This window comes from Pygoscelis adeliae, unplaced genomic scaffold, assembly GCF_000699105.1.
Source record: "Pygoscelis adeliae isolate BGI_AS28 unplaced genomic scaffold, ASM69910v1 Scaffold42, whole genome shotgun sequence".
In the NCBI taxonomy this organism is placed as follows: Eukaryota; Metazoa; Chordata; class Aves; order Sphenisciformes; family Spheniscidae; genus Pygoscelis; species Pygoscelis adeliae.
In genome coordinates, this window is record NW_008824283.1 from 8,136,212 (window position 1) to 8,160,396 (window position 24,185).

General features: G+C 41.3%; 1 protein-coding gene across 2 annotated transcripts in view; it reads left to right on the forward strand.

The window, feature by feature from the left end:
* Window positions 1-15,054, forward strand: part of PTPN2 (protein tyrosine phosphatase, non-receptor type 2) — a 33,024-nt gene extending 17,970 nt beyond the window's left edge. The window contains exons 7-11 of one of the 2 annotated variants that reach the window (XM_009318526.1): window positions 2,115-2,324; window positions 3,757-3,915; window positions 8,170-8,360; window positions 9,970-10,071; window positions 14,697-15,054. In XM_009318526.1, the coding sequence (XP_009316801.1) occupies window positions 2,115-2,324; window positions 3,757-3,915; window positions 8,170-8,360; window positions 9,970-10,071; window positions 14,697-14,718 (684 nt within the window). In that variant the 3' untranslated portion in view covers window positions 14,719-15,054. Of the gene's footprint in view, window positions 1-2,114; window positions 2,325-3,756; window positions 3,916-8,169; window positions 8,361-9,969; window positions 11,213-14,696 lie in introns of those variants that run through there. The other variant, XM_009318525.1, reaches the window with a different exon arrangement.
* Window positions 15,055-24,185: the final 9,131 nt, after the last annotated feature.

The window sequence follows — 24,185 nt, forward strand, 5'->3', positions numbered from 1 at the left end:
TTGGTATTTTTAAAATGAGCTGAAGTGATGGAAAATTGTGGGATGGATAAAGCCGTCATACAATATGGGGTGGGAGAAAAAAGTAATTCTGTGAGTTAGAGCTGAATGAGATGTACAACAGCACTGTTTAATCTTTCCTTTAGAAATACCTATTTTCAGATCAGTGTATGAGCAGGGTGACACTTGGCCATGTGCTTGAAGCACTGCTGATTTTTTTTTTAAGGAGGAGGATGCTAGTGCTTGTTATAGTATGGGATTTTGAAAAAACAAACAACCCACAGATCACCTTTGTTTTCTATAGATAAGGGCATTTTTGCCTTCTTGAGGTATAAGGGAGGCTTTCATCTGGAATGCTATTTAAGAATCTTGAGGGGGAGGCAGAAAGTATCAGTTACCACTTCAAAGGATCATCTAGATTCACAAGAAACAACTTTAACCTTTGCTTTACCTAGTATGTGCATTTAGCTCATCTGTCCAGTTTTCCTCTTAGTTTTTTTTGTAAATTGATGAGTTATTTTTCTTAGAAATAGAGGAAATTGCTTAAGAGTGTTATCTGCTTTAAAATTCTATAATTTCCAGATTTCTTATAAAAATGTATCTCCTTCATGATTTTTAAACAAATGGGTGATTTCAGTTGATTAGTGAATTAACTCACTAGTTGAAAAACTAGGTACAGAAGACCACTAAGATCTCAGTTGAAAATGAAAACTTTTTTTAATGCTTTGCTTCAGACAAATAAGAAAGGGAAATCCCAGTGTATTTATACAATTTAGGCCTCGGTAGATTTTTTTTTTTTCCTTTTGAGATCTTATTGTGTACTCATTTTCCCAATATGATGGATCAGACTCTGTTATCCTGGCTGAGCTCTTAGCCAAAAGACAAAATATTCCTGGAAGAAAACTGTGCATTTGAGAGTGACTTGAGTCATGTTAATATCCACTGTTTTCTGTGAAAGTATTGGCAGTCTTGCAGTATCAGGCACTGAAGACACAAGACAAAATGGGAGAGTATTTTTGTTACTGTGGTAACCATGAACTGGATTATTTTAGTTTCACAAAGGAGTTTCATAAGTTGTCCCTCATAAGAAGTTGAAACAGACTGAGCAGGAGATGAACAGTAGAATTTATTTTAATTTCATAGCTATATTTTACTGTTGCTGAAAAAGGGAAAACAGCTTTTCTGGAATACATTGATATTTTAAATCTTCTTGTGTTCCAGCTTTGTGGAGGTTTATGTAGGTTTCAATCTATGTGGAAAATAAGGTAAAATGGAGGGAGGATAAAAGTAACCGAACCTTTCTAAAATTCCTGAGCTAAATCAGTGATCAAGTTGTCTCAAAATCATTGTAGCAAGAAAAGAAGGGAGGCAAGGAGTAGCATATAACAGCAGGTCTGAAGTGAGTTCCATAAAGATACAATGCAAATTTGTCATCAGAGCTTTTCAGATATATACATACTTTCTGCTGTCATTTCAATACTTGCAGTTAGTTGGTCATGTTAGGAGAGGAGCTGCATGGTTCTAAAACAACTGCATGGTTTTGGAATCCTTCTTTCTTTCTTACAAAGAATGAATACGTCCAGCAGGAGTCCTGCTAGACATCCTGCTATATGGGTTCTTCTAGGCCTTTTCCATAAAGCTTTCTGTTCCTCTCAGTGGTGTGGTTAGTATAAAGGAGATGCCAATGCCTCTTGGTATTAAAACTTGCTCTGAGCAAGAGTGGAGAGTGCTTACAGTCCTGACGGGTATTTTTTCCAGTCCTGTTAATGGTAGCAGTCTAATAACTGCTGTCAGCCATTAAGCTGCATTAATGGTAGAAAAAGAAGAATATTTGGGGCAAGTAGTAAAGCAAACCAAATGTAATATTGGAAGTTTGAGGAGAAGAAAAAAAATGCATATGGTAATAATTGCAAAGGGGAGAACTACCAACTTGGATGAAAAACTGCTTCAGGTTGCACTGTTGGTTGTCATCCAACTTGAAGCAGGTTATTGGATTGTTTGTCTAAATGGGAGGTTTAAAATAGAAAATAGCTATTGATTTAGACTGGGGAAATGTGTGCTAACTAAACAAAAGTAGAATGCTTTCTAGTTGTATTGTTATTTGTTTTCACTTCTAGAGTGGTGAGTCCAGGATGATTTTTCATTTTCACTATACTACATGGCCAGACTTTGGAGTTCCTGAATCCCCAGCTTCATTCTTGAACTTCCTGTTTAAAGTCAGAGAGTCTGGTTCACTAAGTCCTGAACATGGACCTGCAGTAGTTCACTGCAGTGCGGGGATAGGACGTTCCGGCACGTTTTCATTAGTAGACACTTGTCTTGTTCTGGTAAGTGTTTGGTCACCCCTTTCCTTCTCCTGACACCCTGCCTGTCTTCCCAATATGGGCTTTTTGGTCAGAGGGCTTTAAAAGCATTTAAGTTAATGATATGCCAGTGAAAACTTTAATTAAGACATCATACTTTTTTTTCCCCTTCACATATTTTGATGGTTTAAAAACACAACTCTTGAAATACATTTACAAATCCATCTTGAAGTACTTTACACGTTTTCAAAGCTTCCTGAAAAGTAAATAGTAAGCATTCTTTTCCTTTTATATAAGGTGTGCTTAGAAAAGATTGAGGGGTTGTTTTTTTTTTAATATGAGCTTACAGTTAGGCTTGTGAATATATATTGAGACAACTGAATATGTAAGTCTTTCTCCCTAAACATGGAATATCTTACAGGTCTGACAGGCCCCTTTTCTTAAGGTTGCAGAAAATTGCTATCTGAACTAGGATGAGAACTCGGCCATGTCCCTGGATCTCCTGCAGTGTGTAATGGAGCATGGTGCAGAATTTCCCTAGCTGTGCAGCCCTCTGGGAGGTGGGGCTTGGTAGCCAGTTGCAGTACCACATGAATGAGTAGGTTTTTTGCTTACTCGGTGAACTGCATCATCTATAATTGCTCATGACTTGAGTGAACTTTAAATGTTAAATAATATTTAAAATCTCTTAAAATTTTTGTTGGATTTTCAAGTCCAGACACAGAGTTTTTGCCTTTGGCTGTGCTTGGTAATAGTGAGAAGTACAGCACAGGGTGAGGTGAAATAAGATGTCATCTAAATTGTAAGACACTTATTTTCTGGCTTGGTTAGGTCCTCTCAATTTATTTTTTTTTTTTTCTTCAGTTTTTCTTCTGCATTTTGAAAAACATAGGTGTATATTTTGATGCGAGTATATGTTAATATTAGATGAATTAAAGTGAACATTGCAAGAACTGCAGATACGTGGTTAAAAACACCCCATGAACGTAATGTGGGGACAAGTGTGTGCATTGCTTGGATTAGGGATTCTGCTTTAAATAAGGAAACTTCTGCCACATTCAGTCATTCCAAATTGCTGTTCCATTCAGGAGCTGTAGAAAATATTGCTTTATGGTTCTGATTCTTACAGTCCTATTTCGAAGTACAAATACATGCCTGAATAAAATCAAGCATATCTAAATTTCTTAATTTTAAGACTTGATATTAGGGTACTGATTTATTTGGTTAATACATGATCATTGACTTGTTCATAATAAGCTTTCATTAGATTGTTAACTTTTTTCCTGTAAAAACAATTTAGAAATAATTTGAGATGTTAATTTTGTATATAACTAATGGAAACATAATATGAAGAAATTAATTTTTAGATTGAATTTTGACTCATTTTTACTTGTTATTTTTTATACATTGTCTCTCATCAGTAGCAATGACGCTTTCGATGTAACTTTCTTTGCAGATGGAGAAAAAAGACCCATTTTCTGTAGATATTAAGAAGGTATTACTGGATATGAGAAAATATCGAATGGGACTTATTCAGACTCCTGATCAACTAAGATTTTCATATATGGCTGTAATAGAAGGAGCAAAATTTATAATGGGAGATTCAACTATACAGGTAAACATTTAGCTCTGTGTATTTAAACATAAACAGTAGACTGCTAACAGTAGTTAAGAATGACCTCCAAATTATTTCAAAGCATGTAACTTTGTGGGAATTTAAATAATTTGCCTTTTTCAGTAGATGCCTAGATACTCTAGAGGGTATCTGATCAGCGCCTTCTATCAGCTAAACTTTTTATCCTATGTGTTTGTCCCCTGCTAGATAAAATATAAAAATAACTTTTCTGTACTAATGTTTAAAAAAAAAAAAGGTTAAATAGATATCTTCAATACTGAAAAGCAAAAGTAATGCCCAGTATCACTTTGAAAAGATAGCAAGGATCTTTTTAGGATTCCTTGGTCTTTGCTATATATCTTCCTAACAATAAAGTTGCCTGATGCTACAGATCAGGTCTATCAGTAAAGTTGCTTTCCCACCCCCACCCCCCTTTAAAATTTGTGTTACAGTTAGTAGAATCTGGCTGAATATAATGAGTTTTGGGGTAAACAGCTTACCAAATCACGCTATTTTATCAGTGTGGCTTGCAGATGTCACAGTAGCTACAGCTGTTTTAAATGGCTGGGGCTAGGTGGGAGGGAGGACTGGGAGGCTGTGAAACAGACTTAATTCTGCTTTCATATGCTAGGGCTTTTTCATTTTGTTGATCTCTTAAAATCATGAATGAAGCAGATAAACTAAAACGCATTTCCTCTTTTCTGTTGTTCTGGTAGTTGTCAGATTCTTCTCTTTGACAAATATTTCTTGACTTGCTATGTAAATAAACAATTTTGCACAACTACTAACTAACACCTAGGTAGTGTGCCACTAGTCTATGACACCTGCGCCATATGCCTAGAAGGCTGCATGATTCATCCTAACACTAACAGCAGTTTAGCCTCTTTATTTTCTGGAAGCTGTTTCTGGTGGTATGAGGGTATTCTTCTCTCTAATACTTTTTCTGCTTTGTTTTTTAAAAAGCCATGCTCCAAACTGTGAGCCGCCCTGGTTCTCGCACTCGCCCATCTAGATCACAGGATTTCTTGTTTCTGGACACAAGGGACCATTGTCAATTCAGAATACTGCTTGTCAGTTATTAAGCGTGTTATTTCTTCATACTAAGAGAATGCATAAGAAGGCACACTTCTCATTTGTTTTTTTTTTCTTGTTACGATTGTTCATAGGATCTTTCCTAGACCAGTGTTTTCTGCAGTGCAGGCAGTTGTCCAGGTGCTTTTTCCCTTTAGGCCTCAGGGCTGTGTGCAGAAAATCAATTGGCAGTACTTAACAGGAGTATTTCTCCTTTCAAGGTCAGCTAGATCATTCCCTGGCCCCCTCCCCGCCCCCAATAGGGAACAGTTGTACTGTCCAGAGCGTGAGAGGTGTTTACTTCTCTCTGCTGGTGATGGGGAGGGCATGAAGTCATGTAACACTTCTCTAATATAACAATACCCAAATGTTAATCTCTGAAATCTCCATGGATTTCGGAAATCAGTAAACTGTGCGATCAAACACAACAAATACTTGAACCTTTACTTGCTTACAGCTAGTGGCTGCAACTGCAACACTTGTATCAGGGGGAGTGAGGAGTCTCTTCCCCTCATTTAGCACCTTTGGGATTTCCACCTGTGACTGAAAGGAAGGATCATATGCTCACCGAGGTTGCCCTGAAGCCCTGCAGAGGCATGTGGTTGGTGTGCTGCTGCATGGTGCTGTAGCTGAAACAATTACCTGCTTCCTAATTGTACTACAGCACTGCACTATGTAAAATGGGTGAGGTGGAACAAGATTGAAGTTTTCATTTCTATAAAATTCCTTCGTAATAAAGATAAGTTAATATTGCTTCAACAACATAGTAGAATAACTTACAATCAGTCTTTCAGAAAAATCTGTTGAAATGAGTGGTCTCTGGAAAACAAACTTGTGACTTTGAAAGGACAAAGAAGGTTGAATTCCTTAGATCCGTAGATGAGTTTTGCAGACAGAGAACAAGAATCTTATAATTCTTGGGCCCCTCACTACAAGAAGGACATTGAGGTGCTGGAGCGTGTCCAGAGAAGGGCAACGAGGCTGGTGAGGGGTCTGGAGAACAAGTCTTCTGAGGAGCGGCTGAGGGAACTGGGGTTGTTTAGCCTGGAGAAAAGGAGGCTGACGGGAGACCTCATCGCTCTCTACAACTACCTGACAGGAGGTTGTAGCGAGGTGGGTGTCGGTCTCTTCTCCCAAGTAACTAGCGATAGGACGAGAGGAAATGGCCTCAAGTTGCGCCCGGGGAGGTTTAGATTGGATGTGAGGAAAAATTTCTTCACTGAAAGAGTGGTTAAACATTGGACCAGGCTGCCCAGGGAAGTGGTTGAGTCACCATCCCTGGAGGTATTTAAAAGACGTGTAGATGAGGCGCTTAGGGACATGGTTTAGTGGGCATGGTGGTGTTGGGTTGACGGTTGCACTTGATGATCTTAGAGGTCTTTTCCAACCTTAAATTGATAATTTTGTACTGAAACTTGTGAATCCAAAAACTATATCTGACATTCACCTGATTCTGTCAACTGAACATCTTAACCTGCCTTTCTGTTGTGTCCATTCATTCCAAGAGGCAGTACAGGCCCTAAGTCTTAGCGCCCGTACACAGGCATTTTAGTTGTAATTTTAAGTACAACTGTGTTTCTTAAATCAAACTTCATCACTTCTTTGTTTCTTCCAGACATAATTTCACAAGATGCAGTGTCGTACTTCAGTTCCTGAGATACATTTTTGTTGTTCTTTTTTGTAAAGTCGCAGGTACTATCACAAAATGGCAAAGATAGTTTAGCAACACAGTCCTCCTTGTATGTCTGCTCCAAGTTGTACGTTATTTTACTAGTCCTGCCATTCACATAGTCTTGTCGTAGATATTTAAACTTAAAATTACCAGCCATTTCAGCGATTGTTAGTAAATGTTTAAAATAGAATTCTTGGTGGGAAATTCCTTCTTTTTGACAAGAGTAATAAAATTGTCTCTGATTTCAGTTCTTCCTGTGTGGCTTATCACTCCAGATGGAATCAGTATTTATCTTAGCCAGCAAGTCTCTCATGGACACAACCATGTCTTCCAAAACGCCTTTTTCCATGACAGTTAGGATGGAGCTGCTAAGTGGATTTCTGTTTGTTAGTGGCTGGTTCCTTTTTGGTTTTTTGTTTAAGACAAAACAAAGAAAACCTCTGAGAGTGATGCCACTTGTGCATGAAGACTCCCTTTGTGAATTTCAGGTCTATACTGGAAGCTCCTCTGCGATGGAGGAGTTGGTTTATTGTTAAAGCTGATTCTGCCAGCAGTTAATTTATAAGTAGCTGGGTTTTTTGACATCAATCTCTGAGTCTGATATTTAGTTTAGACCAGCAGTCTTGAAATCATTCAACAGATGAGCATCTAACACTCGTTTTGTGAAGAGTCAATTTTCAGTTCATCTTTCTTATCATGGACATAGGGAAGTAACTGATTTTTTTCCCCCCAAGGTATTCTGTCTCTTTAGAGGCTGGCTGATTTGTGTGAGAAAAGAACTGATTGTTTTCTAGGGGCGATTCTTTTCCTTCCTGTTACCCTTCTAGGTTTTTTTTCTGCATGAAATTTTGTTGCAAGAAAACCTTCAGACTATTCATCATTAGGACAGTTGCCCATTAGGACAGAGATCTAGCAAACCAGTCTTACTTCTGATCCTTTATTTTTTCTTCCATCTCATTTCAGATTACTTCTCAAAACAAGGTGAATATCTGTTTCATGATGCAGTAGATCTCTGGGCTAATGGACCACTAGGTGAAATAGTAGACCACAACTTTGGCATAGATTTTTTTTTTTTCCTCTTTTTTCCATTGGGGTTGCAAATTTCTCCGGTTCTCTCTTTTTAGGCAGTTCTTGCTCCTACTGTGTTTTGGAGCCATGATAAATATCAGCACGGCGTAGGCCTGTAGAGAGTAGAGGGAGATGGAAGGTGCTGAACAGTGCAGGACTACAAGACAAGTTGCTTTCTCATTGTGGAGCTACTGTGGACCAAGTTAGTGGCCTCGTACCTTCACAGTAGCATCATCCTGGGGAAATATAAAAAGGGTTTATTGCTGGAGAAGATGCATCTTCGTCTAACCTTACTTCTTCATCTAGCAATTGTTATCTTTTTTTTTTCTTGATCTAGCAGTTCCTTTAATCTACTTCTGTGACTTTTCTGTGACAAGACATCTTGGGCAAAGAGGGCTTTCAGTGTTAGGGGAATGTTCGAAATATGTTCTCCTTGTTTGCAGAAACGGTGGAAGGAGCTCTCTAAGGAGGACCAAGCACCAAGTTCTGAGCAGTCTCCTCCATACCAAACCAAAATAACCACAGAGAAGTACAATGGGAACAGCATAGGCCTGGAGAATAAAGATCAAATGGAGAAAATAAATACTGACCTGTCCACCAAAGTTCAAGATGTCACAGATGGAAACATTGAAAGGTAGGCAAAAGAAAGAAACAGTTTGAGAGGCTGAATTACTGTATGCTTTTCTTATCATAAGAAACCTTCAAGATCTTTCTTCAGTAGAGGGAAAGGAGAGGTGGTATTTGACTGATATTTTTTTTTTTAAATACAATTTCAATTATTCCTTGTAATAAGCCTTTATTATTTAAAGGTCACGAGAAGAAAAACAAATGTGTCTAATCGAAGCAGCTAAACCTCATGCTTGAAAGCCTTTTCCTACAGACTGTCTGTGAACTCTGTTGTGCAGCATGAATTAGGTCCTAAAAGTGCCCAAAATAATTCAGTACTGATTTTTAAATACATTGCTAACTTCTGTTTGGAAAAAATATATGATACTTCAGAAGCACAAAGCTTTTGCCACCTACCGCTTTCTATATGATGATTGCAATTGTATCATTGAAGCCATATGTTACCCTCCGTTCACGTTAAATCCACCACGGTGAATAGATTTCTGTGGTTTAGCTGTGGCATGTGAATTTGTCTTTCTCTTCCAAGTTTCTCTGCCTCATGAGCAGCAATGCCTCAGTTGTGAGCGCTGTATTGGGAATTACCATCCAAATTGCTGTGCCTTGAGGCACTGTGTCACTTGGGCCTGCCCACCGGGGGGTGGCGTGTGGATCCATAGCCAGAGACCCAGAAACCAGACTGGGTTGTGCCGATCCGTGCAGTGCACAGGAGGAGGCAGTGTCTGTCCCAAAGGCTTGCAGTCTGAAACGAGATGCAGCAGTTCAATGTAGATAGACTGCAATTCTGAAATATCAGATGGCTTACGGAATGCCCTGATGAGTTTATCTTTCCATGTCTTTGAGTGTTTTGATAGAGAATGACAGCAATTCTGTCATCTCAGATGTTTGAAGGAGCCCCTCACGAGCAGGAGGTGGGGCATGGATGCGAGCATGGTGTTTGTGTGCTAGGACTCGGACAGTCAAAGCGGTTTTTTTGTGTCAGAATAATGCTTTCTTAGAGATTGTGAGGATACTTTTGGAGACAAGAATTACAAGGCGGCCCTGATAGTGTAACAACACACAACTGATTTTTAGCCTGTCTCCTTGATCAAGATTTGGTTTACAGCCTAAGATGAGCAGCATTAAATCTGCATGCAGACATGAGTAGGTTAGGATCAATATATCAGTGAGGCTAGTGTGAACTCCGCAGTGGAGGCGTGCGCTTAAATACTATGAATGTTTGCACGTAGTACCTGACATTGCATATAAAAGCAGCCTCCGTGCAAAAAGTCTTAGCCACTGAACGGGGCGCTGACGGGGGTGAAGGGCTACGCTCAGATAATTAAGCTAATTCTGATCCCTGTTGAACATGTAGGTCAAGCCCCACTTACATCTTTACATACGTCATTTACTTGCTTCATGGGCCTTCACTGACCTGAAAACTGTCCACATCGAGGTTGTTAAAACAGAATCAAGATTGCTTGGTTTAGGTTTTATATATTGCTGCCATATGCTACTGGTGGGTTGGTTAACTATTGGGAGTGTGTTGGGAAGAGGTTTGGGTTTTAATATTTTAATAGCCTTTTTTCCTGTTCTACAATTTAAGATTTACCTTTTTTTTTCTTCTTTTTTTCTTTAAGTACTGTCCGAAAAAGACTGCGAGAGGATAGAAAAGCTAATACAGCACAGAAGCTGCAGCAGATGAAGCAGAAGCTAAATGAGACTGAAAGAAAAAGAAAAAGGTGGTTATATTGGAAACCTATTCTCACTAAGATTGGGTTTGGTACACTGATTTTAGTTGGTGCTTATTGTTGCTGGAAAATGTATTTTCAAGAACATTCCTTGTAAGTAAATGGTAAGCCTGTCTGCTCCAGCAGCTGATTTTGCTGCAAGTTAATGACTAGGGGTATGACTTTAAGCAGTATACTCCTTACAGCTGGAATGGGTACAGACTGTTCCATACCATAGAGAAGTGATGTAAACTTGATCCCATGTCAACATCTCAGGACTTTCCACTGCAGGTACTTACAAAAACGAACTGCTGCCCCCCAACAGAGTTGATGTTTTTTTCTTTATATGAGCAGGTACAAACGTGCTGCAACTGTTTATACACTTTTTAAAGTGGTGTTCTACCGGATCTTAAGCAAACCTTGAACCACAGAGGTTTAGCTCCTGAAGGCTGTCCGGATTTAAATTTACATGCCTGACATAAGCAATAAACAGTTTTGTATCATTTACATTATTAATGCGAAGAAGTTACCCTTAAATGTGTGTAATGTGTAATGTACTAGTGACATGAACATAAACATTTTATATTCTTATGACCTAGGATAAATATATTTTATAATTGCATATTTAATCTTTTTGTAGTTCACTGTACTTTTAAAAGCTCAGTTTGTACAAATTTCTGACCAAAAAGAATTTGATTTTGAAACTAAATGTAATTATAATTTGTGCATGAAAATAATAGTGCAACCATTCCCCATATTTTGACTCTCAAATTCATCATGAGCAGCTAGGGGTCTGATGAAGCACTTACCAATTTCTACTCTGTTAATTTGCATTCCTTATTTATTTTTTTGTAGTTTTCATTATTTAAGTAAGGCTTGGAAATTTGATTTTTTTTTTAAGGCTTTTGAGAACTTAGCCCCCACTGAAAAGCATACTGTTACGTTGGTTCATGTATTCAGACCTCAACTACTGTTTGAAGGCCACCATTGTTAAAGTTCTGACATTCCATTAAATGTGAAACATAATGTTTTGTGTGTCTACAGATTTTAATTGCTAGAAAGAATAAAATTCATTCATCAGTAATAGGTGTAGAAAGCACATCAAAGGAAGCTGTAGTTGGACTTCCACGGGTGGTCATAATAGAAAACAAATGCCGGTAGTACTCTCCCGTACCCAGTGTGCTCAGCTGCACGAGCCACTTCCGTAACTTCACGAAGTCTAGAACTGCTTTGCAGGTCCCCAGCACGGTATTGAAGAGGCATGACTTAAAACGCTTAATAATTAATATTTTGGGCATACCTGTGCTACAGTCACTTCAGAATTATTGAGCACTCCCTTTCCGTTAGTTGGATGGTAACACTTTCTAAATAGTAATTCAACACAAATCACTTTCTGTCCTTCAAATTCTCTTTGAATACAGAGATCGTGTGTGGCTGTATGTAGCTTGCTGTCATTCAAGTTGAGACCTAATAATTTGTAGTATTGGACTGCACTTTGAAACCTGGATTTTATTTATTCAAGCATTGCCTTGTTGGGTGACTTCAGAGAAGTCGTGTTTTCTCCCTCCGTTTTCCTAGCTTGGTTGTTTTCTGTTGGATATGGGGTTTTGGGGTGGGGGGTGGGGGGGTTCTTTTTTCCCCTCCCCCCTTCCTTTTGTAAAGTGCTTCTTGGATTTACTGCTGAAAAATGCTAAAAGAGCTAGATAAGTACTTTGCTCCTTAGCCGAAGGAATTAACTTGAAAGGTTTCCAGTACGTTCAAGCTTAGTAGTAACATACCAGGCATGGGGCCCAAATAGCCTGACATTTACTACGCGAAGCTGAGTTGAGTTTACTCTTTGAAAGTCTCATTTCACAATTGCCAATACTATTTTGGACTACGCTGTTTATATAGTAAATAAATGCTTAAGGGTCCAGATAAGGAAAACACGTGTAGTTTCTTAGAACATACAGTTCTGAATTCAGGAAATTGCATGTCAGTAAAACAAGATAATTTGTCCTGTGGCATTACGGACCAACTATGCAGCTCTAATAGCAAAATGACTTACTGATTGCTGTGACGCAGTATAGGCAGGCAGCTTACGTATTTTAAGACATTTCATAATTGTTACAACCACAGTAACTCTGTCAGCCAAGAAGAGGCTTGGCAAAAGATTCTTTCTTCTTTCTTTCTTTAAATTGGGAAGACAGGTTTTTCGGTATCGGCTATAACTGATAGTAGGTGTAAGTGTATGTGCCTTAAAAGATATTTTGGTTATGGAAAAACACATGGAATGTAATTCAATATAAACTATAACAGAAGTATTCCAGATTTTATTCTAAATACTGAAAAGCAGCTAAGGAAAAAGCGCAGGCGAAACCTTCACTGAAATCATACTGTCATTTCTCGCCTTTCTGTTTGCATGAGAAGGATTTCCTGGGCCACCAGTATCCTACAGACGCTGAGCTCTGACTGTGTCTCGTCAAGTTGTCACTTGAATTTTTCTCCTGACTCCATCTCCTAAATCCTGGCTTTTTTGTTCCCTCGATCCTGAGCAGGCGTTCCTCTTTTCTGGGTGGGGCAGGGCAGGAGGGGGCCATCTTACGTCATCTCTCGCTCTGTTACCTTCTTGATGCAATAAAGCAGGACTTGCACATTCAACAGTTGATCTGTAAAAATTCGGTTTAGTTACATGATTGTAAGTATCCTGAGAGTCTTAACTGTTAATAATTTAAGTACCATGATCTAATACAAGTCTTGGACAAAACTGTTTTGTACAGTGACTTGTCCATGACAGTGTGGGCATAGAAGGGAAATTTAAACATCAGATCCCTTAGTACATTCCAGGAGGTAATTTGGACAAAGCTCTTCTTTCCGGTCCATCAGTAATCGTTCAAAAACAGAATCTGGGGGAGGCTTGTTTTCTTTTCTGCAGACTGAGCCCTTGTGATACTTTGTTATTCTGTAGGACTTAAACTCGCAGCAGTTTTGCACAACTTGGATGTTAAATAGGAACAAATACGGGCCAAAATGAAGAACTGTCACTCCCAGTGACCTCTGTCGTAGGAAATGCTTAAAGAAAGAGTAAACATGAAGGACGTGCCTTCTGACCCCTCTCCTGCCTCCCCCCCGCCCCGATTTCTGGCAAGCTGCTGGCTGGTCCTGTGGCTGCTTCTAAAATGCTGTTGCACTCGATTCGAAGTGTTACTGTGTTGGGTTTTTCCCTCTGTTCTGGAAATACATCAGCGAAGTACTTGATGCGTAGTGGACTTCTTTCGGATTTGATTAAACAATGTTTGACTCACAGATGAGCACTTCTGTACAAATCATGCATGTTATAAAAAAAAAAAGACTAACAAGCACTGCAAATTCGGAATTAGTCCTTTAGGTTTCCTGTTTATGTTCTTGGTGCAGGGACAGTCCACCTAGAGTGGCGGTACAGCTGTACTTTTTCTCTTGAAATGTATTGAGTAAAAGAATTGAATTCAGCGTGAAATAGCGATTTGAAAAAAACGGCAGATTTATTTTATGGAAGTACGATGTTGCCAGTGAAACTTAGCTTATTCTGTTAAACCTTGAGTAAAATGGTTTACTTGACATCAGTTTATATCCCGCTGAAAAGGGAAGAGGTGTAAATGTGTATGCATGCATGTGCGATTGGGTTGTGCAGGCGATTAAAAAGCCTGGCTAGCGTTACGTTTAATGGATGTTAACCAAATTATTTAGGTTGCTGTTTGGCATTATGGTTAAACCTGAGACGCTTGAGGACTGCAGAAGAAACTAAATTAACGATGGCAAAAGGGGAAGTCTTCTGCGTGGCCAAGTGGCTTAAGTCAGAGGACGAAATTTGCAAAGTTGACGTAATGCAACAGTAGTCTTCCTGGGCTTTCTTGTTTTCCCCAAAAGTTTTAGGTCAGCCTTTCATTTTTATGTACGAAAAATAAATGTGTTCAAAATTGCATCTCTGTCTGAGTCTTTATTTGAATTGGAAGGATAAATACTTGGAAGAATTTTTTAAATGTCTTAACTGATCAAAGAAAACCCCTTTATGAATCAGCGTAGTGCTTGCAGAACTTAGAAGCGGTTTGCTTGTAGTAGCTTGGATGTTTGGTGCTGTAAACACCGAGGTCTTGTTCTGTGTTCCTCGGGGTAGAGCCTTACCTTCCCTAAGAGCAAAATGTCCGGTGTTGGGACGTCTTCCTCACTGCAAGAGACCTTTGCCTAGAAACACTCATTTCCATGCCGCTCTGCCAGGACTGGCCTACAAAGCCGTGAGGGGTGACCTTAGTGCTGTGAGGTGCAGCCTTCTGCAGTCCCGCTGGGGCCCAAGGAGACCTCCGCAGTGCTTGCGCTTAAGTGCGCGAGTACGGGGTTTGCTGGGCTGAGACCTATGGGCGGTGAAGCTCTCCAGCACGCGTGCGCCTTACACCGTAATGTGGAAATACTTCTGACAAGGCAACGGCTTTCCAGGAGCGCTTGCTACAGGCAAACAGTAGTTGGTAGTTGCTGCAGGGAATGCATGAGGAGCTGTTTGGTGCTTGTAGTGAGTTGCAAACCCACTGTCTGCTCTTACTTCTTTTTCCCCCTCCCCCACCCCACCCCCCACCCCCGTACTGTGTACTGAATCGGTGACTTTTCTTCTGCATTGTATGTCGCAGGCCGAGACTGACTGACACCTAAGCCTTCAAGACTTGTGAATATTCTGCAGCTATAAACTGCAAATTCTTGCCATGCAAAGCGAGACATGAACCCCTCTTCGGGAGCAAAAAGTGAGGTCTGTTAAGTACAAGGCGGCCTCAGTTATCTGTTTACAGCGTAAACTGCATCGAGGAGATGAAGACCACCAGCAGCGTGCTACTTTGCAAAACAAAATAATTTGCCGTCTTGTGTTTTTATAATGCCTGTATTAATGTAGAAAGATGTAAAAGAAATAAATTAGGAAATATTTTGTTTTGTACTGCCATTCTTATTGTATTTTTATACTTCTTGGCAGCATTAAATATTTTTTTAAACTGACAATATGCTGTTGTGTGCGCATTGTGTTAGGGAGAAACTGTTAAGAGCCTGTTTTGCAGAAAAAGAAAGCTTTTGCCTTAAGGTTTCCTGATCTCCTGTCTTAACTGGAAAACGGCAAAATGATTAGAATGTGCTTTATGCAAATGTTTTCATTAATGCTCTGTATTGTAGTTTGAGCTAGGAGGAACTCTGGCACATTTCTTTTGTAATACGCCACTAAGAATATTATTCATCTGCCCGGTTGGTTTGGTAATCCTTCTGATGTTTGCCATGAACGACGCACAGAGTGCTCAGAGCCACTTTGTGGAGGGAGGGTGGTTGTGGCTGATGCTTTAAAGGGGGAAAAACGGGAAATCCGACGTCTCGCTACCCGTGGCCCTATATAACCAATGGGTGCTGAGTGAGGGCCAGGTGCAAAGCGCACAAAGTGAACGGTGTCTTTAATTAAACGGGTTTTGGATTGTGTCACCACAGTGTGTTGTATGAATAATATTTTACTTCACATCTCCCACCTCCTGTCAGCGTTCTCCCCGACACGGCCTGAACAGCTGGATTAGAAAAGGGGGAGCTGGAATGCTGCTTACAGGAGTTCTAATGGACCCCACAGGGTTTCCAGCCCCGTACCTTCTGTAACAGCGCTGATCCAAACTCTGCACTCGCTGATGTTCTCTGACAGGTTCAGACAAACCTTAATTCACCAGAAAGCTGTATTCAGTACGACTGTCTAAACTAGGATGTGGTGAGGGTTTATATGTAACTTGTACTTTGCATATTTTTGTAATGGGTTTTTGTACAAATCATACGGCTACTGAAGGTGAAGCATGGAAGAGGGGGGAAATCTAGGCCCACTAAGGCTATTTTTGCTAAAATAAGCAGCGACCTGAAATCGTAACGTGGTTTCGAGGCTCATTCATGAAAGCAGCAAGTCTGTTCAGAGTTGTGTTTAACTTGAACGTGAGGCTGAATCAGGGGCGTACTTAATGCCGTTTCTGGAGCTGAATACATGCTTGACACCGCCTTGAGATAGGCTAAATCACCAGAGCCTGGTCTGTCTAAATATTTTAGTTCCGTTAGACGATGAGCATTGTGCCTAGCCTGTGCTGGAGGAGCAAACAACATCACAACTTGATTCAGCTTTCATTTTCAAGTTGGTGCAGCTGTGAGACCGGGAGCATTTGCCATGCGAGATCAAGGTCTGGCCGAAACCACTGCACTGAGCCCTGTTGTTGTTGAACGCAGGAAGGGAGCCTGTTCGTACCGCTCGCTACCTCTTTGGACACGGCTTTCAGCCGGTCATGCCTTCTACCTTCTGCTGTGATGGGTGTTTTCGTTACTTTTGTCCTCTTCCAATGGCGAGGAAGTGTAAGGTGTACGACTCCTGGAAACGTGCACGTGCTTTGTCACAGCACGTGCTGCTGTCACAGATAACTGTCAAATAAGCAACTAACTTGTTTTACCCCGTGGGGTATAGAGGGCCAGATGCACTTCGGCTCTCATGGCACAGTGGACTCTTCTAATCAAAACGCTGGCTTACTTCTCTTGACGGTTTTTTAAATGACTTCCCTCTCAGTGTCAGGCTAACTTGATGACTAGGCAAAGGGGATCAAGGGAGAGCAGTTCCAAAACCAGAGCTTTGTCAGGTTTTCTTGAGGGCTGCCCTGTGAGAGCAGAAGTCTTGGCTCACTGGCCCAGGAACTTCGGACGTGCACAGATGCAGTTATTTATATTCTTGACTACTGCTGGGAAAGTGTATTTAACAAGGTGAAGGGAGGGGAGAGGCTGCCTTCTGAGAGAAAGGACGACTGAGTGTCTAACTGCAGCCTTAAAAGAAATGGGGTTAGAAGAACGATAGGCTTGCAGATGTTCAAATGAAAAAGCTGTGACTTGCTGGCTGCTGGTTTTTCCCCCTCTTCACAAGAAATGTTGCAGAGGTACTTGTTTTTATTTTTGCCAGCCATCTTACCGCAAGGACAAACCCGCCACCTTGTTCCGCAGCAAGGTTTTGGCACGCAAAAGGGTAGGCAGGCAAGGTGGGTGCAGCAGTTGGGCTCGTGTGTCCCAAGGGCAGACAGGGAAAGCAGCGGGCTGGAGGAAGCAGGAGGAGCTCAGAGCAGCTTGCACCCACGCCCGCTTTTGGGGGCGAGGGGAGGTAAAGGGCAGCTGCTGCCCACACTCTGGTGGCACCTGGCACCGCCCAAGGAACTGCTGGCCCGGCCCAGGAGAAGCTGCCTCCTTGTCCCAGTAAAGCCCAAAAGGTCTGGAAGAGCCAAAGCCGGTACGTTTTCCACAGGGAAGCGGAAAGCCTCGAGGGTTTCCCTTTTAGAAAGTACTCGCAGTACCGAGTGCTCCCCCTTTTCCTTCTCTTTGAGATTTTACTCTGCTGTGCCTCTTGAGGAGGTACTTAGCATCTACGGCTAATTTAAGAAAAACCTTGCAAGGCAAGTCACACCACCTTCATCACTTTTGTCTGGTCCTTCTTTCCCTCAATACTTAGTCCTCTTGCTATACATACACCTCGTAGTAGCTTTTTAAAAGCTACAAGGAATCCTTTAGTGCTTAACAACGCTCAGCCCTGTCTTTTTTCTCCTCCACCCCTAGGTATGTCTTGCTGGGCACAAGTATAAAAGTATAAAGAGATTATCATCCTCAGCCAGTCATTCAAGTCGGTCATTCCAGTGGACATCTACTTTAACATAGGTTGTAAGTTCAGAATCAACATACATGAGTCAGTGTGCGGGACTGGAATTCAGTTAGCAAACTATACGTACCCATTAGGTAGTGAATTAGGGATGCTGGGGGAGAGGGGCAGAAGAGGGAGGAAAAAAAGCCTGAGAGGGAGTCTTCACCTGTCCGGCACGGAGCCCATCTTCCACCTCGCTCACGCCCGTGGTTGACTCTGGCACCGGGGCAGAGTTCCTGCAGCGCAGGACGCCGCCTGCCTCAGCAAAAGCATCCCAGCGACCTCAGGTTTCTGTATGATGGACAATTACAGACCAATTAGTCTCTGCGAAGAGGATTCCGTCACACAGCAGTTGGCCCGTGCCTCACAGCACAAGTGTTGGGAATAGAGATAAAGGCAAGCACGCTCAGTTCTCCCTTCTGCCTCAGGGCAGTTTATGCCCTTGTCTCGGTCTTTAAATACGGTTAGTTTTTCTGACCAGTTTCAGAAGTCAGGCTTGCCTTGGGCTACATGCAGCCTTTTGTCTGTGCTCCCTGACCGCATCCGCATTTTGACTCGCCAGCTTATTAGTCTGGATACCTACGGAAATTCCTAAAAGCATGTTTCGGTTAATTCTCACTTTACAACCCTAGAACGGCCCCATCTCGCATCCATGACCTGCCATCGCCTTCTAGTAGCTTCTCCGCTGCTGTCCCCCTCTCAGTTACGTTGTTTGAACTCACGGCTGTTCACGCACCTTCCCCTTCCCTGAGTTTGGAACGCTACGGGCTCCCTTCCCCCCCGGCTCCCCTGAGCATACCTCGCAGAATCCTTGTCCTGCCCTCCTCTGTTCGCAGCAGAGCTGCGCTGGTATTGTACTTGAGGAGGAACCCACCAGGAATTGCCACCAGTTTTGAAAGCTCATTACTGCTTCCCAGCGTTTTCCTGTACTTGCCGTTCTGCTCCCTGTTACGTTTCTCATTAAAAAGAATAAGCTCTGCTGCTTTGCTTTTCTCGCTTACAGCGCTTTTGAAGGATAGCTTCGGTATATGTTTATGTCTGTAAAACATGTTTCTGTCTCACACCTTGCTCTATTAATCCGTTTTTAAACCCCAAGAAACTCCTTGCAAGTGTGTCATTCTGAAAACGCCTCCGATGACTGTGGCAAAGATGACGCCCGAAAGCAGCAGTCTAGCCTCTGTCGCAAGGGTTTCGGGTAAGTAAGTGCTTAGTAGTTGTAGTTGCAACATCAGATAGCAGATACCACAATTCAGATCCTGATTTCTATTTTTTTAAATAATGAGCACTACTCTGGGGAATCTTACCGTTTTTTGTGCCACAGAGCTTATTATTTTTCACAATATGTTAAAAAAAAAAACAAACAAGCAACAAAAACTCCACCACTTTGTGGCTTGTCTGGAATGGTCAAGGCTTCATCTTTACTATCAGTAAGTAGCTGTATATATCAGTATAACCCAAGATTATATATCAGTATATATAATATATCAGTATAACCCAAGATTTAGCTATAGTGCAGAAACGTCTGCTCTATCAATTGTGTACTGCTCCTTCCTGATTTGGAGAGAGCGCTATAGAATCATTTTTACAACTGTGAGTCTCTGATAAAGGTGAGTCAAGGTATCTTGCTGGTTAAAACCACCGGTCCAACAAACAAAGGCAACATTGCCATACGTGCAAACTCCTAGCTGGAGGGCGCAGGAGTTTAAGAAACCCTCGTTCGGAGGATCTGTGCACTCCAGAAGAAAAGACCACAGCGTAACAGCGTAACCCAGAAGTCAGACCGACTCGGGAGATGAGAAGGCTGATGCAATTTTGAGCATGGAGTTCATCATAACTTCAGAGAGCGTGGAAAGTTTTAGAAGAGCTCCGAGCGATAAAACGGTAAGAACTATAAGCCTTTTAACTGCTTGCAAATACTAGATTTCATGCCTCGGACTTCTTGTTAATAGCTGAAGAGAGATGCCAGTAGTGGGAAACTGCTCGTGATGGATGTCACGGTCAGTCAGCCCGATGAATAAGAGCAGAGAGTAAGACCAACAAATCTTAATGTGGCTTTGTATTTTCCATTGCCTGCCTTTCTCACAGATTTATTGCAAGATTTCGATGACAAGGTTAAGAAGCCGTAAAAGAATACCTTAAGGGAAAGGGGGCGGGAAAGCTACCCTAGCTACTGCTAGTTAACTGCATGATGGCGCTTTTAGGTTAAAATACCTCCAAGTACTGCTTTCGGTTTTCTTAGGGATCTTGCCTTTATGTTACAAATGGGAGCTTACCCGACGCCTTCACGTATGATGCGTTCCCTCGGTCGGTGCACAAACAGATGTGTAGCTGCCGAAGGAACAGCGGGTGGTAGGGCAGCCTCCTCTCCGAAACCAACACTTCCGTCTGGCTCCCGTTAACCTCCACAGCAGGTTGTTAGTGCAGCGTCCGGCCACCTGCCCGCCCTGCCTCTCAGCGCACCGGCCACAAGGGATTCCCAGCGCGTCTGTATTTAGAAACACTCACGCTGTGTTAAAGAATCTGGGTTGGCTTGCACTCTTAACTGCATTGTTTTATTTGCAAACAGTTGAAAGAATTGAATTTTTAAGATTTTTTTTTTTTAAAAAGTCTTGACCTTTGTTTTTAAAAAAAAAAAAAGGCTAAACTGTACATTCCGTCACTAGCCAGCAGATGCATTTTCTTCAGATGTTTGTAACATAAGTACTGGTTTAGCCAAAATGACAACAATAAAAATGACTACGTCTAAGCTATTTGAGAGAATATTTTCATGAGAAATCGCACCGTGAGCTGTAATCAGTAAAAGGAGGAAAGAAAAACCAACTCCCACGCCTCAGAGCAATTCTGAACGCTGCTTTGCTGTGGTCTGGCGGCCAAACGCTCCCTTGCTGTTGCTTTAGAACCCTTGTTTTTCCTCCTCTAGCTTTTTGTCACTGCTTCTCCTTGTTCCCAGCCATACGAATTTTGACTGAAATTTAATCTATTACCACAGCTGCTTTGATTTTTGATTAATATAGTCTTGCAGTTAAATACCTTCTGAACTGTAGCTCCCCAGATGCCACCGTGCATACATCAGACTGCATCCTGATTAAGACAGCCAATTAATACATATTTTTCCTACCTGATTAGCCGCCTGTGGATGCCCAAAGCAACGCTGCTTGTTGCCCAAATAAAGTTTTACCCTTCTGATTTTTTTTAACGCATCATTTCAAAACCATGGAAGTTGGCTTCGGTGTTTCAAGTTTTTTAGTACCTTGTGTATTTTACATCTGCACAGTATGTTCGGGATCTTGAACAAAGTTGCATGCCTGTGTCAAACAGCTGCAGCAAACCCCGTTTGGGCTTGCTATTTGTATGTCGCAAGTTATTTAAACACCAAGGCTTTATACAGATGAGCTCCGTGCAATGCAACACACGTGCTCCACAGCTTGCTCGCAGTACTGAGCATCATCTAGAACACCAGGTTGCAGTTGGCAGAGATATTTAATAAGTTTACTGCAGCGTGGCTGAAGTTCACAGGTGTTAGAGAAACAACACTTGTGAATAGCCCTAAATGAAGCAGTTAATTGGATCTGGAACTAAGTACTTAAACAGAGCCAGCTAAATAAAACTTATACGATCACCTTATTTAAAAAAAAAAACACAACAAAAAACCCCTAAGATACTTAAAGAGCTTGTGCCTGCTGATTGAAAAGCCTGCCTTTCCCCGCTGCACACCAACATCCTATGACGGTTGGAAAAGCCTCATGGCGCATCTCTGGTGCATACGTAACTATTTCCAAATAGCCCCTAAGATACTTAAAAAGCTTGTGCCTGCTGATAATCCCTTTCCCCGCTGCACACCAACATCCTATGACGGTTGGAAAAGCCTCATGGCGCATCTCTGGTGCATACGTAACTATTTCCAAATAGCCGTACTCGTTGTGTAAGCAGTACGCAAGCTGTGGTTGAAGAGCTGGCCCTTTGATAGGCACTGTTCGGTATCCTGCAAGTTAGTGCAACAGCAGACGTCCCTTCAGGGCTCATTCTTTACAGTCATTACAGCTGCAGTTACCTGAGCCCCGCACAAGTGCAGGAACACTCCCGCGCTCATCTCGTAGAAGGACCTACACTAAGGTAATGCAGAGGTAGGTGTTCCTCCCCTTTTTTCTGAAGAATAGTTTTAATCTCAGGAAAGCTTCAAGAAGGTACAGCTGATTTAAACAGCCATCTCCATCACGTCAGTTTGCTCAGCGATTCCAACAGAACTCCACAAGTTAGATTTCTGCCCCCTTTATAAAAACCACCGCTCTGTGTAGCGGCTGTCAGTTCAAAGTATTCTTCCCACCCACATCCATCCACTCTTCTAAAATAACAGAGTTTATGTTCTCAGATGAGTATGTTTAAACTGCTAGGTCATTCTTTCTTGACCTATCCTCTAGTACGTCAGCAAAGCCCCAACTCAAACCAAACATGGTCATTAGACCACGTAGAGGCGTCAGCGCCTCACGGAAGGGAGAACTGAGTATCTCCTACAGCTTCATTCTAAGGTCAGCTTCTGACGTTACTGGTAAATCTGACGCACCCTGCTGGCTTTCAGATCTAAAGCCCAAACCAGGACCACGATCAGCTTCAACTTCTGACTTCTTAGAAGGTCAGATTCTAATCAGGAAAATGAATACTTGGTTCCAGATTCAGCATTGCAGAAGAACAAGCAGGTAGTTGCTGTGATTTACACTGGACTACGTCCTTAAAGTTAAGAAGTACTCTTACGTATTTACTGGTTCAAGGCAAACGTTTTCAGCCAGCTTGGCAGAGTCAGCTTTCCAAACTGATGTCCAGCCGTAAGTTACACTCTCGTAACGGCTACCAAATCTCTCTGTGCTCGCTGCTGTCCAGTTACAGGTGATGTATCACGTTCACAGAGAATCTGAGGATCCATCACAGTGACGAATGGCATCAGAAAATATTTAGGTCATTAGTCCTTTTCTAAAAATGCAAAATTTGAATAAACAGTATTTGCAAGCGTGAAGTATCACCATGACGGGATCTATATGAAGGCAGGCTGCAAATGGTTTAGCCTTCCACTTGCCTATAGAAACTCAAGCTTCTTGTCGAACAATGACAAGACCATGAGCCAAAATAAATCTTTAAGCTCAGAATAATGTTGTGATCTTTTTAGTCATGTTACTTGGTTCAACTTCTGGTTGTAGCCTGCATACCAGTTGTACGCAAGTTGCTTTTTGTCCAGGTAAGTTTCTTTGGATTCACAATCACAGGCACATCAGTCATTCCCGAACACTTTAAATCTATTCACAGCCCGTTTTTTACGCCATGGCATCTTCGTGCATTACTACTGTAAAAGCTTATTAATATGAACAAAGGATGACTTCACATTTCTAGCATGGTATTTAGTGTTAAGAAGCATTGGTGTTAACACAAGTCAAGGCATCTTCATGCATTACTACTGTAAAAGCTTATTACATTACAAATATGAACAAAGGATTACTTTACATTTCTAGCATGGCATTTAGTGTTAAGAAGCATTGGTGTTAACACAAGTCAAACGTTTAAAAACAAACAAACAACAACCAAACACTGCAGACGTTAATTAAGTAATCACGAAGCCTCTCCAGTCCTCCTAATGCCAGGAGCAGTTAGTTCGTGCTCACATTGTTCTACCCATATCTAGGTTTGTGACTGACTCAAATACAGTAATTAACTTGAGACTGCCTACATTTTAAGACATTATTTGAAGGTATTTGGACATACAATTCTATGAAGCATTTGCTCCACATACTAATTCTCCGAGGTTCAGTTGGGCCCTGCATTATCTGCTTCTGCAAAGCAGACTTAAGACTGGGAAACACTTAAATTTCTTGTTGTTTTGTGGTAGAAGAACAGTAACTGAATATTAATTCAAATATTAGTCCTCTGTGACAGGTATTTGCTATGATTCTCACCTCACAAACTTTCAAAAACCCAAAAAGACAAATGATATCGCATCCCTTGGGTGATCAGTCACATTCACTGAGTAGTTAGACTGAACTGCTCTTCTTTACCAACAGGCACAAGTTTTCAAGCAAAGCTGGCTACTGAATCTTATGCCTGCACCTTTAACAGATTTCTTCAGGACTGCTGCTGTTCTTTTCCTTATCATTTGTACTACTGGCATGACAATACCACAATTAAAAAAATAATCTATTTAGCAGACTAAATATTTCAAAGCATAGCCTGTATATATGTCATGTCTATTAATTCATAAGCTATAACTTGGAAATTCTAGATTTAAGATTACTTTAAAATAAGCTGATGTGACCAGGCACTTCCAAAAGATCAAAACTGAACATGTAGCTTAATAACGCAACAAGTACCATTACAGACATTAAACACATGAATTACTCATCACACAACTACCATTTCAGCTTATAAAATAGCAGGCAGTCTGGTATCTCTGTATCAGGGCAATTTTTAA